The following is a 19349-nucleotide window of genomic DNA, read 5'->3' as shown; positions in this document are numbered from 1 at the left end:
GTTTCGAGGAAGACGGCCTCGTACTTATAGAAACAAATTGCAGACTCTAGTTATGTCTTTCCTTCTTATTTCATCGTTCCGCAAAATAAAACAATTCGTATCGCCTGACAGCGCGTCTCATCTTTTCATTATAAAGATCTTACTGGGGGTCGGAGGGGAAGAGCATGTTGCTCGCAGAATTCTAATATAGCCGCGCGCACCCATACGAGCGAAACCGTCGGGATGAAAAATGCGTATGATAAAATAGCGGGAGGGATTCCGTGCTAAAATGTCCTCGCGCGCGCGATACTCCGGTCGATCCTTGTCCCTCGCAGGTTTTACGGCGGGCAAGCTCGTGCTGCAGGATTCGTTCCTTTTTTTCGAGCGAGATGAAATCAAAGAACGCAGGGGGAGGTCCGGTTAATGGGGCGAAGGTGGGGCAACCGAGCGGAAGGGTACGAGAAGGCAGCGGGGGCAGCGGAGGAAGAAGGGACCGGCACGGCGACGTAAACCGTAACGATAACGATTATGGACGCAGTTACCGCGGGGCGTCCTTTCTTAACGATTACGTGCTCGAAAATTATTGCGCGTAATAACATTCCGTCGTTATTACTATTATTGTTATTATTATTATTATTATTAGTAGTATACGCCGAGGCGGGCACGCTCGGGGCGAGACGCGCCGGGCGGGGGGGGGGGGACGTATGCAGACCGGACGTGTCTTACGACGCAAGTTCCGTAGTTCTCGTTAGTAAAGCGAAGTAAAATAAAGTAAAATACGATAAAACGAGGCGAAAGAGTCATCTGTTTTCGTTTCATAAATTCCAGATTACGAAATAATGCATACGTGCAATCGCGCAAAACGAACATCGGGGCGCAGAGACGCACGGCGACGCGGACATAAACTTGTGCATGAATTATGAATACGCTGAATAATAAATAGAAACATTAAATTTCACGGGGCGAAACATTTTTTTTTCCGTTCCTTGTAATTGGCACAGAAAAATTTTGCTGGATTTCGACACCGATTAACGAGCCACCGAGAGCAACTTTGTCAGCGAACGATAATGTGTGGTCGGATATTTCCCGCGTCCGGGCTTTCAAGTCCAAGTCGCGCGCGGGCTGCGGGGCGTGTATACGTCTCGATAAAATTGATTAATTGAACGAACTTACAGTGAAGGTCGATTCCAATTATGCTTTTCTCGTCCGGATGGATATGTATTGTAGTCGCGGTCCGTCGCGCTTCCCCAACAGATTTCAAAGTAACTAAAAATTTACTAGATGGCGTGCTCGCGCCATCCGCCGCGGCGCCACCGCAGCGAGGCCCGATCTTCATTATTTCAAAGCAGCCAAATCGTATTCCGGGAATGGGCCGGATGGGAGGATCCATCCGGACGAGAAAAGCATAATTGAAATCGAACTTCACTGTAAGTTCGTTCAATTAATCAATTATGCGATATCTCGTCCGGATGAATATGTATTGTAGATGTTCGAAGCCAAGATTTGGCAGAACTGGGAGAGTAGAGAATGCCTGTGAAGATCGGGCCTCGCTGCGGTGGCGCCGCGGCGAATGGCGCGAGCACGTCATCTAGTAAATTTTTAGTTACTTTGAAATCCGTTGGGGAAGCGCGACGGAACGCGACTACAATACATATCCATCCGGACGAGATATCGCATAATTCGCTCGTCGTAAAACCGGCGACTTTGCCACGCGACGCGCGTCGCCGAGTCGCCTGCTGGCTCGTATTTTCCTACATCTGATACTATGCTCGGTGTTTATCGGGCGCTCGTCGGCGGCGATCGTAATCGTCTAACTCGTCCGATTCGTCGCGGCGAGATGACGGCCGTGACTGTTAACAAATAGGCGTCGCGCGCGATATTCCCGCGGAAAAAAAATCGCCCGTCGTAAAAGTCATTGGGGCTCGCGTGAATTGCGCGCGTCGCGCTCGGCTGTTATTTTTTCGTTGTCAATTGATTCAAAATTCGACCCGATATACCGCTCGCGAAATTTATTAGCCGCTCGGACCACTAAATTTCGCGCGTACCCATGATTGCCACGGAAATTCGATTTCTCGAGCGATCATGCAAAACGCGCGCGCGCGCGCCTACATTGACGAACGACACTCTGCACTGTCGCAGTGCGCGAAATTGCAAAATAATCGACGCCGGTTCCTTACGTTGTCGCGGAATAACTGACCGATTCACGGAAGGCGGAAATCGAAATTGTCTTGCCGCGTTAATTGGCTCGTGTGGATTTCCCTGGTTCGTTCGAAAATGAATCGCCGCTGAAACGGGAATCCGAAAACGAGGAGTCCCGGCCCCCCTCACCGCGGCGAGATATCAATCAGCGGATTTGAAATCACGCAGGCGAAAGCGGACGTCTGTCAATCGGAGGAGGCTCGTCCGCGCACTTGGACTTTTTCCTACGAAACGAACATCGCGCGCCGAGTCTCTTTCTGATGGCCGTGGACTAAACGGTTCGACATATTTGCTTCCCATAGGATATTTGCCGGCAGGAGAAAAAAAAGAGACGGACGGGATTCGGTTCGACTTGCGTCGGATGTTCATTAACTCGTGACGTAGCCAAGAGCTACGTTGCCCGTTTCGTTTTTATCAGGCGTTTCGTTGTAGAACGATTCTCTCTCTCTTTCTTCCTCCCTGGCTATCGCACTTTAATTTTCATCGCGCAGCCGAACTGAATTTATGTCGAAACATCAACGGTTTGTTCACCTTTCGTTCTTAAACAGAGTCGATGGACGATAGGAGAAGGGAAGGGGGAAAAAGAGAACGAAAAAAGGACGGAATGATATCGGATAAAGGGGCGAGAGTAGGTCAAAAAGAAATAGCCAAGGCACTCGATCGACATCGGACGGCGGCTTTCTAATTGAGATCTGTCGGAAGGAGGTAACCCAAGTGTCGATTATCGTGCTTTCGTTACGAACGAAGGGGCTTCGATCCGTAACGATAAACTCGCAGGGGAATCCGCGGCGCCTACCCGACTGACTAAAGGGCGAAAGTGGAAGGAGGAGTAAAGGGAGAAAGAGAAAGAGCTCTCTGCCTCAGAGAAACAGTTCGAGATAAATATAAATTACAAATATTCACGGATTCGGGACGCGAGAATGGACACAGCAAAGTTTAATTATATGTAAATTGCAATTATTCTAAAAAAATTATACAATTGAAGTAATATAACGTGTCCGTGAAAATAAATTAAAAGAAAAATTTTATTTTCATTTTAAAGAAACGATACATCTGTTCATTTGGGCATTTAAACACGCTAAACATGCAACAATTTGCAGATCTAAAAGAACATCATTTAATTAATTAGCAGCCGAGATTGCTTTTTATCGTCATTTCGCACTCGTGACAAGAAACATTTGTGTGCACTCGGTATTTCAATCATGGACCGTGTCCCTGATTTGACCTCATGAAATGTGTAGCATCGATGACACCGGAACAGCGACGGACGCAACTCTCTTCGGGTCGCATTTTGCTAACTGCCGTATCGCGCGGTCGATTCGATCAATCAAGGCCGACAACAAGGAAAAAGGGAAATGCAGAATGCGAGTGGTGGTCCACCGTGCGTCATGATTTCCCTTCGTTGCGAGCGTGCGATGCGAAGGCCGATGCAGCGCGGCGTATGCCGGATGTGATCCGCGCGTCGGAATGAAATTATTTCTGTTACCGGCGGGCGCATACCGCGAATTAATAATTCCCAATTATCTCGAATCGATGTATTTAGCAAAATTACCTAAATCGTTACATCCTCCCAACAACATAATGCGGGAGCTGAAAATGAAACTCCACGGACACGGCCGTGCCAGAATTAACTCGCGTTCGAATTACCGATACCGCCGCCGCCATATGCTCGGGCTTTAATGCGGATCGGACTTTTCCGGGGCGATCGACTTCACCGATGAGGGGCGCCGGTATAACCATCTCAGCGTGAAAACTCTGCGAATACATCATCCGCCCCTTCGTGAAAATGTATCGTGGCTCCTCGGTCGAAATAAAAGAAACGGCAACTTTTTTAATGCGTTTCTGACGAGCTAAAAATTAACATGGCGAATAAGAATAGAAATTCCCATGAAATTCCCTTTCCTGATTCTGACGTATGTACCGTTCCCTAGACGACGTAATTCTTAGAATAAATTATCCACGTATCTATCCATCTGCAATTTATCCGGCATTATATGCTCGACCTTTTTAAATGGGAACATAATGCTACTATTATGTACACGCTCTCATTGTGTGCCGACGAACAAAACTCCCTGGGACGGATTCGACTACCTTGTATCCGCCTCTTGTTTCTTTCTCTCTCTCTCTCTCTCTCTCTCTTTCATTTTTCGAGGGAATCACGGGGGTGCAATTCCGCCGCACGGTGTGTCGCTAGCACACCGTAATGACAGCCAGCGCCACGAATTAGAGCCGCGGTGGGCGTAAGGGTGGGCGCAATACAATATAATATTCGGACCGATATAAAATTACGGATAATTGCTTGATTGGCCGCGGCAGATGGGTGTAATTTAGATATCCGCCGCTTGCGCGCGCCCGCCGACTAATCAATTACGAAATGTTTCGAGGGCCGACCGCGGCTAATAAGATTTACGATTGGGCCAGATCGGTCCGCTCTCCTTCTTCGAGCTTCCCCGATCGTTTCCACTGTTCCCTTCTCCGATTCTCCCCCTACCGCTGCCTCGCTCTCTGTCGCTTTCCGTCCTTCTCTGCTGATTCCGCTCTGCTATATATCCGTTTCGTGAATTACGGGTTCGGATGCGGCTAAACAGCTGCAACGCGGTCGCCAATCTCGCTGCTTTGGCGCATTTGCGGTTAACGACTTGAACCCAGTTTCGAACAGAACGATATTTCTAACGCGTGTTTCCTAACGAGCGCGCAGCGCCACGAGAGATCCTCGCAGACGTGAGATCGCGGCGGACAACAGAAATCACATAAAGCTAACACGCGTAAAAATTTAATAAGGTGATTCCTGTCGAACGTGATGTCAATTCCAGTGACAGTAGCCGCATTAAATGCCGAAAATACGAGTGACTCGTTCTCGATTCGAACGTGTACATGTGCAATACAATCTTCATGCGAGATTTAGATAAAACGCGAAATTAAACGATCTCATTTAGAGTCCAATGGACCAGATATTTTTTTCAAACTCCAAACCTGATCTTTCTACTTCTTTTTTCAGGTACGTCACTCTAAAATATCTCGCAGTTGAGTGCCCAATCAGCTTCCCGTCACGGCGACGATCAATCGGGAAAATCGGGAATAACATAACGCACGAACATCTACTTAACAAAAAGCGTCTCATGAAGAATTGACAGAAAAACGACACTTAACGAGACACTTAAAGAGAGACACTTGCAACCTTGTCAGAGTCCGTTTACCTAAGAACAAATTAATATACCTCCCCTCGAGAGGAAAGGGAAGGTCCGCGATTGCAGTTACATCTGTATCTGTCGTTTACACGTAGCTTGAGACAGGTGAGGGCCGCGGGCGATCGCTATTTCTCACGGAAGAAACAGAGAGCGCCAGCCGGGCTCGCGCGCCTGGCACGCCGGAGATACACGGCCGCGAAGTGGCTCGTCCGGGCCAATTAGCGTAACATTTCGGGGGGGGGGGTGAGGGGGGGCCCCCGGTATAAGGCAATAATCGCTCGCATGTAAACCGATATCTGTTCCTCGCAGCGCGCGCGCGAGAAGCCAGGGATGGGGGTGGGCGGGAGAGGGAGAGTGCGAGAGGGAGCGAGATAGAGGCAGAATGCCAATCGCTCGCCCGAGGGAGCGGGGGGCGGGGGTGAGAACAGAACGCGCATATCCGGTTCTGCTCGTTCGCGATGCCTCGTATCGGAGGGGATTTCGCCAAAACGCTCACGAGCCACCACCCATCCGTCCGCCCACCCCCGGGCAACCCCAAACCCCGTTAAAACGTTCGGCTACTCGTGTTTAGATATCGTTAAACCGCATTTTCAACACCGCCATTATGTAAAGCACGTGGCGGAGACCGATAAGTCGGACAATGGATTCGGTTCGCGGGTGGTATCGGCGACGAAGAGAGGAAGAGAGGGTGAGGCCGGACAGGAGGTGGAGGAAGAGGGTTAAGGACTCTCCGATCGTACTGGGTAGGATCTCGCTCCCGGTCGATCGATATCGACCAGCGGTCACCTCGCACCCTTCTTCATCCCTCTCCGCCACCCCCGGGCAACGATCTCCCCTCCTCACGCGAATAGACTTGTCGCCGGGCGCGAACTTCGTCATCGGCGGCAAACTCGCGGCAAACTTGTCGGCGGAGCTTCGTACCTTAATTATGCTATCCAGGCACTAAGTGTAATTAGTGTCCCATTGAAAATAAAATAAAACTTTTACCATCATCTCCCCTCCCCGCGCGGCCTCTTCGCACGCGCGCGTCCTTTTTCCTCCCTTCTTTCCTTTATGCGCCAGCAGCGCGCTGCAATTAAAGTATGTTCGAACGAGGGGAGTCGAGGAAGAGAGAAGAAGAGGCGGGGACGGGGAAGCAGGAGGCATCGGGTTCATGACGTCGTGCCGCAGCACAGAATAATACTTTTTATTGCCGCGATCTTTACGATCTGTAGCGTATCGAGTATAAAGAAGACAATAAAGGAAGACGCGCGCGCGTGTGCACGCGGAGATAATGGCCGGCATTATGCACGCATTGCTCAACTGCAACGCCATTTTTACGGCCGACTTTTTTTACGATCTCTGCCTCCTCCAGAGCGCGCGAGCGCGAGCACGACCGATCCGCGATTGAACCGGATTCCCCCCTCCTTCGAACCCTCGCACATCCTTTTCACGAGCGATATATCGCAAACTATAGTTACAATGATCAGCTTCGCTGCAATTTACATGCATTCGCTACGCTGAACGCGACGCGTTCCACAGGAAGTTTGCAATTATTATCTTCTTTTTTAGATTAATGTTGAGTCTTTGATTAATTTACCGTGGCGCCGAGCTTCTTCGCAATAATCTGCCTGGAAACAAAACGACGACGCGCGCGTTGGCGATTCAAATAGCAGTCGGCCAATTGAAGCGAAATTCACGACCCCGCGAGGCAGAGCGAGGGAGGACGAAGGATGAGGAAGGGCGGTAACTTGGCGATAGCAGTGAAAAGAGCATTTTCCGTCGCGTGCGATAAAGTTGGTGGACGCGCGCCTTTAATTGTGCAGGCGTAAACTCAAATTGCATCGCGCGCATCGCGCATAGAACGATTTTCGCCGTCTCGCTCGTACGCCTGCCTGCGCGCTGGAGCGCGATTTCTATGACCGGGTTGAAGTCGTACTTTTTCACGTTTCGCAAAACGAAGGTGGCGGAAGACGGGACGTGCGAGGGGAGGAGATGGAAGAGGGTGCAGACGCTCCCTTTCACCACCGCGCGGAGAGTTCCAGCTGCCTGCGCGTACATGCGCACATATACACGCGTTTGTTCCATATAATATATATCTGCGCGAAGTTCTCTGCGAAACGTGTACAGGGTGTCCCACAGATTCTTCGACGAAGCCGGGTGTCTCTCTTCCTCGACGTTCGCCGTCTCAGAAATGGAATCGCGAGTTCTGGCAGCGCTTGAGGTGCAGTTCGATTTAATTTAATCGCGAAGCGAGATCTTGTTTACATCCCCGGCTGAAGCGGAGTTTCCCGAGTCTTTCCGTACCCGATCATTTGTAACGCGGATGCTATTGACGCCTCCATGTCGAAACAAACCGCCATTCCTCACGCCTCGACTCCCCCAGCCCTCCGAGATCGCGTGGAAGCGCCGCGCGAGACCACCTCCAGAACACCCTGTATACACGCACACAGCGGAGCATAGCCGGACGCGTACGTCTATATTCCGGATATAAATTGTGGCAGAAGCGTACGGGGTCGGTATAAGTATAGTTACGATAAATCAGGCATATCGACGTCCGGCATAGAATTGCAAATGAGCCCCTGCCATCTTTAAAATAAAAAGTTATAACCGCGCGCGCGCTCGCTCACTCACTCGCTCGCTCGCCCGACCGCTCGATCTGCCTCCGTTTGCTCGCTCGCTCGCTCGCGCGCCGCGACGAGAGATAGTCGGCGAACTTCCATGTGCGCGTACGTATAATACATACAATCTCCGGGCAAGCAAGGAGAAAGAACTTAAAATGAATAATGTATCGTATATTTAATTCTATACATAAGTACCCGCGCGCGCTGCATCGCGTACGTGTGCGCGCTCGCTCGCTCGCGTACGTGTAGCTGAAAACGTTGGCGTTTCTTCTCCTTTCTCTCCTTCTCCTCGCTTCCGTCTGTCTCTCCCTTTTTCTCCTCTCCTTCTTTTTTCCTCCTCTTTCTCTCTTTCCTCCATGTACGGTATCTATTCGCCGCGCTCTCCTCGCCGCCCTCCTCCTCCTCCTCCTTCTCCTTCTCCGTTCGCGATCTCCTGTTTCCTCCTCGCGCGGACTCGCGAGAGCCACGCCGGTGAGTTACTCCGGCAAGAATGAAGTAGCGTATTTTCTATCCCTCGTGACGAATCGACTTTCCGGCCCCGAACGAAACAAAAATACTTCTCGTCGGCTGGGGCGCGCCCCGACGAGAGAAATAACAGCCCGGTCCGGAATAACTATCATTAAATTATTATCGATCGATAAGCTCCTCGTTACCGCTGGCCAGGTCGAGGCTTTTTTTCTAATCTGCCAGATGTACTTGCGCGTCGCCGGAAAGGCGAGGGAGAAAAAAGGTAATCGAAGGAAGAGGCAGGGAGCGAAGGAGGAGGGCGGAAGGGAGAGAGAAATACAATTATTAGTGATTATTAGTGTCTTGTATCGATTCCTCGGAACGCCAGAGAACAAGCAACGTTATTCTGAGGATTGCAAATAAGGGGAGGGGCGAGCGCCGTTGTGTGCGTACACCGATATGAGATATCTGTCCTATTTTACTCTCAACTGAATAATATTGATTGTATTGGCTCCGAGATATTGATATAATACTATTGCATACAGTAGAATATTTCATTAGCATTTATATAACGTCGTCTCGATATCGAGGCATTACTAATTTCACGAAATACGTAAACACGTGAAAATTAAATTGTTAGACGAATTCAGCAGCCAACGGAGCTTTCGGAATAACGGAAGGTAGCTCATCAGGCTACCCGCGTCTTCCTTTGTTGCATTAAATTTCACCCATCAATTATGCTTAATGCTGCACTGCAATAAAATCGATTACATATTCATCAAGGAATCCGCGACTTACATCTGGGACGCTCCGCATATGGAACGATAAGTGGAGCAAGAAGAACGTAAGAAATAGACATATAATATAAAAATAGTGTAACACAGCTCTTTCTTTCTCTCTGTCTCTCTTTTTCTCGCATCTGTTTAACTCGTCAAAGTCCTGCATCGGAATATCCGTGCTGGGGAAAGCTCGACTCCCCGAATTGATCGATCGATCGATCGACGAATCTGCGGACGGCCGCACGTGTAATTTTTCCGCCGCTCCAATTAATGCAATCTCGAAATTGGCGCAATTAAAATTGTTGCAATTAAAATTGGGAAAGTGCGAAAGAGAAAGTGAGCGTAAAAGGAAAAGGCACCCACGATCGATCGCTCCTTTTTTTTTCCTCCCGGTCGTGGCCTTTCCGTAAAATTATCATCCACGGGCGGCTTCGATCGTCGCGTTGACAGGCGATCTTTAATTAGAATTGAACTTGATTGACTGGCTTTGTCGACACCCGAGACTGTAGAACACGATCCAACGAGCTGCAGCAACACGACAAGGCGAAAGAACGCCCATGCGTATGCGCGCGCGTACGTGTGCACCTATAAGGCACGCACATGCATGTTCGTTTATGTGTGTAGGCGTGTACGTACGCGTCTGTTTCGCTTACGCTGCTCGTGTACTCGTGTATGTGTGTTGCAGCGCGACTCGGCTATAGTTACCGCAATAAACTACTGTACGGTTTATTAATAATGCCGTACGGTTCGATGTTTTATAGTCGTATCATGAGCACTCGGCCGTTTCCTTGCGCAATACTTTTATTCTCATAATAAGAAGAAAAAAAGCATGTGCGACAGAGATTCGTCGAATCGAGCGATCGGCCGTTCGGTGGAAAGAGTTTGTCCCTTGCCAAAAATATCGAAGAGGGAACGATTCATCCGAGACCGTTGCTCCAGAAATAACAGATACACGGAGAGCTATTGAAAAATTAAGCAACGTTGTTACGACGCGGTCAAGCTCTGTTAATTACACCGCGAGGTGCATCCGCAGTTAACTGAACGCGCGCAAGGATCTTATTACCTACTTACAAGCTTAATCCGCGAAAACCTTTTAATCTGCCGTATTAAATAATTTCCCTGTAATTACGAGTCCGCTTGAACATCGCCGGCGAAAAAAAGGAAGGCGATCGCAGCCGGCACACTGTCGAGAAAATCGGCACCGACGTCGTTTCGCAACGTAGAAAAGAGATGAGAGCACCAAGTAATCGCACGTTCAGTAATAATGATATTAATGTTTACCAAGTCGGAGGCGAGGAGCTTATGTTTGCCAATTACAAGTATGATCGACAGGGCGAAGGGGCAGAGAGGAGGAGAGAAAGCGCGAGCGAGAGATCGATACGGAATCACGTGCGCGCTAAAGAGGCGATTCCGCCCGCGGAGAGCGCGAATAATCGACGCTCGTTTCGCCGCGGCCTTATCCGTCCGATGATCTTCGACGATAACGATCGACGGGGATTGATCGCCCACGGCGACGGCGGCGAATGAGAACCGCTGCGTTTTATATAGTCGGTGCGAGAAGCGCAGCGGCGACGCGCGTTCCGCTCGGCTCGGCTCGGCTCGCTAGGCGCGTGACGTAACAATATAAATACGAGAGTTGGCTACGAGTAATAACAAATTTCGCTTAATCTTATCGTTTTTACAATAAATATTGATACGAAAGTTAGGTTGCGCTATCGAGCCGCGATACTACGCGAGCGGAGACTAAAATAATAATAATAATAATTCGCCTAATCTTCGCCTATACAGTGCGTGAGACGGAGAACGCGAGCGTCGCGGAACGGAGACGGGAGAGCACGCATGCGGCCATGAAATCGCCGGCCTTATCTTAACAAAATAACTGCGCAATTAGAGCTGGAGCTGCGTGTACCAAACCGAACTGTACCAAAAGTTATTGTCGGTGCAACGTTTCTCCGATCGAACCGGCCCAAGTCCACTGCAATTTTCTCCTTGGAATTGCCATCTTCGCATGGGAGACGCGCGATCTTGAGCCTCAGTTCGCGGAATCGGCGCTCGGCGACTTTGCACCGCGCGATCGTCGTTGCATCGCGCGTCGATCGTGCGCGATACTTTTCCAAAGCCTTGAAGATCAATTTCCATTTTACGTCGATGTACTACGCTCGATCTCGCTCGATCGACTTGTCATTTTCGCGGGATATTAATTCCCGTTTAATAAATCGCCCGTGATTTTTTGAATTATCGATTCCGGCAGACGGAATTCCCCCCGCGCCCTTGAAACATTTCATCTTGCACGGATCGGATCTCTCGGAGTGCTCGAGTCTTTCGGGAACGAGCTGCGAGCCGCTGTTGAATTGCGAAAAAGAAGGAAAATAATAATAATACGTATTAGAAAGTCGGATTATTCGCGTCGGAGCGGACGATGGTTGGGTTTATCCACGGCGCAGTCCGCGCCGGCGATACCCGACGAAAGGATTCGGCGCGAGGTTGTGTTGCGCGCGTTCCGCGGTTCCGCGGTATTATTTTCAAACGGTTAATTATCCGCCATAGTGAAATTATGCTATTACATGATAATTACATCGGTGCGGCCGTACGCACTGCCGGACGCGGGCGTGCGAGCGGGCGAGCGAGCGAGCGACCGTGCGAGCGCTGAATGTCGTTTCACGCCCGACTCACCTTGATGGATATTTTCCATTCTACGTCGCGTCATTGATTATAGTGATTTTCAGCCTGTAACAAATTTCGTGTTCCCGTCGTTTTGCATCGCGACACGTTCTCGCCGCCATCGCCGCCGTCGTTGTCGTCGTCGTCGTCTTCGTCTTCCTCGTACTTAGCTCGTATAACGTAATACCGTCATGCTCGCGAATGTTATTACACACGTCGTCGCCGGGCGCTTACACACGTCCGGCCAGTGGATGTCATTAATTGTGCGGTGCCACGCGGAGCTTCGTAAAATAACGCGCGACCCGGTCACCGATTTTCGAGATGAAACCGCCTGCAAACGTGGCTTGATCCGACGAGGACGCTCGCAGATCGACAAAATTGCGCGGCAAAATCCGGGCAATTTGACACTGGATTCCGCAGTCTGGTCACAAAAGATACACCTCTCCTTCGCTTTTGCACCGGGATCTTTTTTTGCGCGTCAGACTTGAACGTGAGGCGATATCTTCTCCGGACGATCCGCGGATTCCGAATTTGACGCCTGAAGAATCAAATGACGGACGACACTTCTCCTCTCTTAAGTCGGTTATCCTGAACCGGTCATTTTTATCAGGGCTGAGCGGTATACGGTGAACGCTGCATCGCATACGACGTCGTATACACGACATGTAGTTCAATGCCGAGGATGCGTCGTCCCGTTCTCGTCTCGTCTCGTCTCGCGTACGAGCGAGTGAACGAGAGATGCTCGTAGGTGGGAGCCCGAGAAAAGGAAAAACGCGACGAACGAGCGCGCGAGCGGAGGCTCAAGGATAATCTACGAGCGCGAGCGCGAGCTCGGTTGAGCGCCGCTGCATTAATAATATACGATACCCGTAATGGCATCGGGCGTATACGAACGTATATATTGTATAATAACTTCCAAGGCCTTATGAACGTTTATTATTTACCGCGTAACGTAATGGCAAGCAGGCCTCCACTTCTCTCCCTCTCCCCCTCTGTCTCTCTCTCTCTCTCTATCTATCTATCTTTCTCGCTCTCTTTTCTTCTCTTCTCGTCTCACTGTCTCTCTTTCTCTTTCTCTCTCTCTCTCTCTCTCTCTCGCTCTCTCGCTCTCTCGCTTGCTTGTTCACTCGTTTCGTTCTCGGGCCGTTATTAAAAATAATACTATAACACTCGCGTTCCTGCCGCGTGTCCCTCCTATTCCTCCCTCTTCCGCTCTTTTCTTTTCTCGAGACGAGGGAAATTACCGGCCGGTGGATTTTCGGCGCGGTAAACAGCTAGCAGCGTTTCGCTTTTATTTCCTCCTTGAATAATTATTGAAGGTGCATTTGCTGACTGTTTTTTTTATCGCACGTTCTCTTGATTTTACCTCGCGCTCTTCGCACCTCTCGTTAAAAAAAGGACTGTCGCTGCTTATTACACTGGATCCTACTAGGATTTGTCGCATTTACTATTTATGCTGTATGTATATATACGTAACGCGTGAATTTTTGACGCGTGCCGCGAAAGCTAGCTTACAATGACCATTTCAAGAGTTTTCCGGGTATAACCGGAGACGCACCGCCGAAAAATATCAGGCTGAACGCGAATATTTCAAGGGACGACGGTTCGTTTCACCCGCTCCTAGAGATAGAGATATTCGGGGAGTCCCATCATTCATCGTGCAGAAATTTATTTCGAGCCTCGAGCAAGTAGAGCGAGTGAGCGAGTTTCATGTTACTTGACTCCCCTCTGCCCCGAGCAAGGAAATCCGAAAAAAGAAATCGTTAAGTTTACAACGCCCCACCCATAAGTATAACGTAACGCGGCTCCAGACAGTCACATTTCGTATGTATAATAAATAGCGATAGAAACGCGTAACACACCTCTATTCAATGCCAATACGCCGATATATGGATAACTTGAAACTCTTGAACTCTTGCGATCAGTTTATAATGTCAAGGCGGATTTTATTCCAGTGTAAATTTATTATACAGAAACGGACGCGAAAGGAACGACCAGCTTCCCACTGTCGAATGCGAATTTATTCCGATCAGCAAGCTTTCGCACTATAAAGACATTGCAACAAATATATTACGAGAGACGTAATTGAAGATTGCGCACGAGATAAATGTGGAGCAAGTCTGATAATTTATATAACGGAAAGATTTTTTACGTTTCCCCGATGCCCCCGATTTAACTCGGAGAGACCGGGATTCGAGTGTTACGGACGGGAATACATGCGTTTATAGGCGAAGCCTACCGTACGCTGAATCATTAACGGCGAGTTAATCTCGGCCGCGTGTTTAGTACAGAAGAGGTCGCTTAATATTTCGCGAGTTTCGCGATCCGCGGTATATTAAACGTCGAGCGGTCCGAAATATCCCGCGAAGAATCGCGGTGCTCGGCTGGTTCTCGCGGCGGCCGGCAACGCGAAAAACGGGGACACCGAAGAATAAGTTCATTGACTTGCCGCGGGTAATTCAACGTTTTTGTCGCATCAGGAAATGATTTTGCAGCCGCTCCGGCACGATCGCGCTCGGCTATTACGTACGCTCGGATACGCGCATCTCCGAATTTCCACGCGCGATAACGACAACGAATGTTGATGAAAAGTTTCAAGTTTTTCCGGCTGTGCCCGTTAGACTCCCCGAGATTTGTAAAGCCCCCGGCGAAGAAATTTTCCATTGGTAATTATGATAATTATCAGTCTAGAGTCATCGTAATGAACATGCATAATTCACAGACCGACCGAACGGCTTTTTACGATCGTTGCAAATTTGCTTCATTATACACGCCGATTATTATTACAAATCGGTTTTCTTATCTCCCTTCTATTTCTAGAGAGGAACATTTTTTTCTGAAAGCACGAGATCTGCCGCAATCTGTACTTAACCGTTGACGCAGAGATTGAAGAGTTAATCGCCGGCCGGGACGCGAGGAGCGCTATTTTTTTAAAAATCCCGGAAAAAGCTAGGCAAGCGCAGACGCGCACGCGAAATTTCTGCGATGCTGAATAAGCGAGGGAATTATTTTCACTTTTTTTCCGCCGAGCGAGGCGACATTATTGCGTCGGTTAAGAGCGCGTTCACGTGTATTTACTCCACCTCCGTCCCCGCACACCACGTGCCTTTCTCCGCCCGACATTCTCGCTCTCTTTCTCTTTATTTACACGCGCGCGCACGAAACATGCGTGTCATTTCCTCCGCGAACAGCTGCCGCGCGCATTTTGTAATCGCGCGCGCAAAAAGTCATAATTAATAAATCCTCCGGCGCGCTTGTTCCTCTCGCAAAGGGTTATCAGTAGACACGGGAGGTGGGGATGGACGAAAATCGTCACTTACGGTTTATTCCTCTCCGAGATGAATAAATTCTTAAACGAGCGTATTCCGATCGTGTTTCGATACGTTCGAAACTTTTAAGCATTCCGTGCAATCCGATAACAGCTACGTGCGATGTAAAAATAATCGTGCCACGTGATTTCTTTTCGGACGGAGGAGTTTACTGTCGATGTGTGTCAATTTGCGTGCGGAATATATTCTTTCCTTCGGCAAAGATATTCTCTTATTAACGATCGTATAAGTCAGTCTCGTGTAAAAAAATCATTTTCGTCGCTCTTCAGCAGTCCACTCGAATCGCGGAGCAATCGATTCTCAGACGTTTCGCGAATTTGTCTCGAGCTTCATTTCCGAAATGGATGGTAATTCGTCCAGTGATGTGTGTCATCGCCACTATCACGAAATTTTCATCGAGACGAGAATGCTGTAGAAAACAAGCGGATACCTACACTAGAATATCACTCCGAAGCAAAAGTTTCTTAACACTCTCTCGCCCCTACCTATAGTCGACATCCACGAAATGACCTGTAGACTAACCATAAGTTTAAGCAAATGTTTTTATGAAGATTCTATTCCTTCAAGCGTGGAAAGTTATATCACTAATGCGAGCTAAAACAGTGTAAGTAAGTAAAAAACGTGATGCTATCGCTCAGTTGCATAACTCTAGATCTCAGCCTACATTGTTATATTCTACACTCGTCATTCTACCAACCGTAGCTCTGCCGTAGAGAAAGGGTTAAATCCCGGCTCGTCTTTCGTCCTTCGTTTTTTCGTGCAATTCTCTTCCGGGTCCTTCGAGAACCGAACACGCGCGTCGCGTTCGAATCGTCGGAATCAATAAAAATCCGCGAGATAAAAAAGCGGAGTAAAAAATGCTTTGCAGAGACGGCCGACGCAAAAAGCGGAGATCCGCAGAGGGCGAGAGGGCAGTGGAAGGACGGGAGGGAGGGCGCACCAAGAGCAGGAGGACGAGGAACACGACGAGTAGGGATAATCTGATTTTCAGCAACTTTATACGTTGCGCTTCGATTAAAATCCAGCCAGCGTGCAGGCTCGATATAGTTATCTCGCTCGTGCCCTATCTCTCTCTCTCGCGAGACGGAGGGAGAGAAAGAGAGGAGGGGACGAGGGAGAGAAAGAGAGCGCGTGGAGAGTGGATGCCCCACGGTGGTTGACCAGACACCACCGGTAGTCGAGCATCTCTCCTCATTTAGGGGCGCGTTTTAACCCCGGAATGAGCGCGCGTCGCTTTACAAACGACGCCGATGCGGACACACTTAGGATGCTTCTTAGCCGCTCCTTGCTTAACGCCACTTAAAATCTCTTTAATACATAAACTGGTGCGCGACCGTCCCATTAAACTTCGATATATTCCCCGACGAATTTCGTCCCTCTTGGTGGAAACGAATATAAAAGAACAAGCAGCTTTTAATCTACTCACGGTATATATATATATATATCATTTATTATTAATCCCAAATGCAAAACCGTTACCGTTAGTTCGAGGTCGACAGGAATGACAGGGTTTTTACTTGCACGCTCGATAGAGGTAGCGCAATTTGCTGACACGATTAACATTCTTTTTATGGGAAAAGCACAAGACGAGAAGGCACGAATTAAGATTAAACGGGAGAGGATTCGGTTAAACGGAATAAAGATATCCGTCAAGTACCTTTGGCATAACTGTCGCGAGTTATCGGCGTCTCCGTCGCGAAATACGGGCATGCCGAGTGACATAACGCCGGCGGAACGTCGGCGTTTGTTATCGTCCGATAATAAATACATAAAAGTTTTACTGCATCGCCGAGCAGACACGCAGATTTCCTTCAACAACGACGAGAGGTAGTCTCCCCGCGAATGGAAGAGGGAAACGGACGAGAGGAGAGAGAAATAGAATACAAGGGAACTGAGAAACGGTACAAGAGATGCGAAAGGAACAAGAGAGAGAGACAGACAAAGACGAGAAAAAAGAAAGAGACAAAAGAAGCAAGAAAAGCTAGCGCGTACATAGAGACGTTATTGAAACGCAAATCACGTTGCGCAACTCGCTGCGCCGCGGCCGTATAGCGGCGTCCGATCGGAATGTCTTGGCATTAATAAAATATGAAGTATAAAAAGTTATTAAAAGGAGTAACGAGGAATTTAATGTTTATTCATACCCGGACGCGCTGGCGTACGCTCGCTCGCTCGCTCGCGCGCGCGCTCGCGCACTCTCAGCAAAAAGACGCGGAGCAGGGCGGCGGTGGAGAGGAGGGGTGACGACGGCTTTGCATATTAAAAATCGTAAATAACGCCAAGCGGCGTCGCCTCCGTGCCCCTCTCATCCCCCGGCCCGCAGTCCTTTACGATTATGATAAATTTTAATCTGCACCGTGAAATCTCCTTTAATGTCCGTGCCCCCCGCCCGTTCGCGACTCCCCTTCGGCCTCGTCACCTTTGTTGTCTCTCGTCGTTAAAGTCGCTCGCTTGCCGAGCGATCGGATGGGCGTAATTGTTCTCCATACACGTGGGCTTCGATCTCCGACACTCGCATACGAGATATCCAAGCTCGAATTATACGACGTTTTCCATTATGGTCTACACGTATAGTTTAGCAGCAATAATTACACGCGATTCCGTTGATGTTAATAGTTGCAAAGAGTTGCGATATCGAAGATCTGCAGTAACATACTTCGTTCGCGCGACGATAAGTATAAAGTTGTATAGGTACCAGTGCGTCGAAACCATCACTTGCAAATTTAGCAGATTTCTTAATTAGAGCACCTTTGTTAAAACATCCAGCGCAGAAAATTTTGAAAGCTACCGCCGCCACATTTTGGACGACAAACTGGCACGTTCTACTGCGTTTTAAGTTTTAAGAATTAAAATTACAATTCTGACAATTCCGTGAAAAGTGCGTCTACATATATTCAAAGTACAATCGAATTACATTCTTGTCAATATAAAATAATTTTTTATACTAACAAGATTATTTTATATAAAATTAATATAAAATTTCGATATAAAATTATTGTATATAATCAAATATAAAATTCCTGCTTTCTTTATGTATACTTTACTCATGTAATTCACGTCGTCATGTAATTAAACAAGACATTGTTACGTCGAATTACGATATTAATTGCATCTCAGATTACGCTCAGCATAACCGAGAAACATTTTCTTGAACAGTGCTGGTGGAGGTATGAGAGTTTTCCTCCTTACTTGGATCGTGGCGCGCGCGTTGGTACCCACTTTCATCCGTCACTCGATTCGATTTTATCGCGTACGAGTACCGTTGCGGCCGCGACGTGCCTCGCGTGTCCATAATGAGCATTAATTCGAGTCACTCGGTCTTACGGAAAAGTTTTTCCACAAACAGCCGGGCGACGAGCGCGATCGCCTATGGCGATTACGCGCGGTGGGTAATCGCCGGTCGCGCTTGTACGTGTCCTCGATTGCGGCCGTCGTCCAGTGCAAGTCGAGTTACTCACCTGCAACAGAAAGTGCGAGGAATTTGTTGATTAAACGGTTAACCAGTTTGCGGATGTGGGAAGAGAAGTGCGGGATGGGAGGGGAGGGGAGGGGAGGAGGATCGACGGCGCGTTGCGCCGGCAACATTATAGTGTCAGCAGTTTGGTCGACACGCGTTAAATATGCGATTAAACGATAGGCACGGCGGCCCCGCAACAAAGTATCGGGGATAATTTCATACTGAAATAATAAAAGATAATGGAACGTGGAAACGCGTAAATATTTATTGTCGGCCGTGCGAGAGCGGGCCGCTCGTTACCGCAGATTGATACGACGATAAATCGTTAAGTGCGGCTATTAAAACTCCTGAATAATCTAATCGACTATGTGTATTATAGTATATATACATACATACATACATATATAATATATATACATACGTTTGTATATATATATGATGTGTGTATACATATAAAATATATGTACATATATATGTACATATATATATATATATACATATATAACATATGTACATATACATACCTATAAGCGCGCTCGCGCGCGCGCGAAATGCGAAAAAAGAGATGACATTTCCGTGTAAGTGAATCGATAAAGCTTCGAGAATACGTTCGCCAGAAGTGGCCATACATTACATGTGATATATAATCACGAGCTTTGCCTGAGATTGGTCGATTTTAATTTTAAGATTCACGCGTCCGCAGAGAT

The 19349-nt window shown here is 48.4% G+C and overlaps 1 protein-coding gene across 7 annotated transcripts in view; it reads right to left on the bottom strand.

The window, feature by feature from the left end:
* Nucleotides 1–19349, bottom strand: part of LOC105275819 (protein bric-a-brac 2) — a 266959-nt gene that overhangs the window by 153514 nt on the left and 94096 nt on the right. The window contains exon 2 of one of the 7 annotated variants that reach the window (XM_020030503.2): nt 8762–18643. The exons of the other annotated variants lie outside the window; for them this stretch is intronic. Within the exon in view, the coding sequence (XP_019886062.2) occupies nt 18506–18643 (138 nt within the window). The 3' untranslated portion in view covers nt 8762–18505. Of the gene's footprint in view, nt 1–8761; nt 18644–19349 lie in introns of those variants that run through there. 7 annotated transcript variants of the gene reach the window in all.

The sequence above is a fragment of the Ooceraea biroi genome, chromosome 11 (genome assembly GCF_003672135.1).
Source record: "Ooceraea biroi isolate clonal line C1 chromosome 11, Obir_v5.4, whole genome shotgun sequence".
NCBI lineage: Eukaryota > Metazoa > Arthropoda > Insecta > Hymenoptera > Formicidae > Ooceraea > Ooceraea biroi.
The sequence above is the reverse complement of the archived record's forward strand: the minus strand, read 5'-3'. Positions and strand labels throughout refer to the sequence as shown.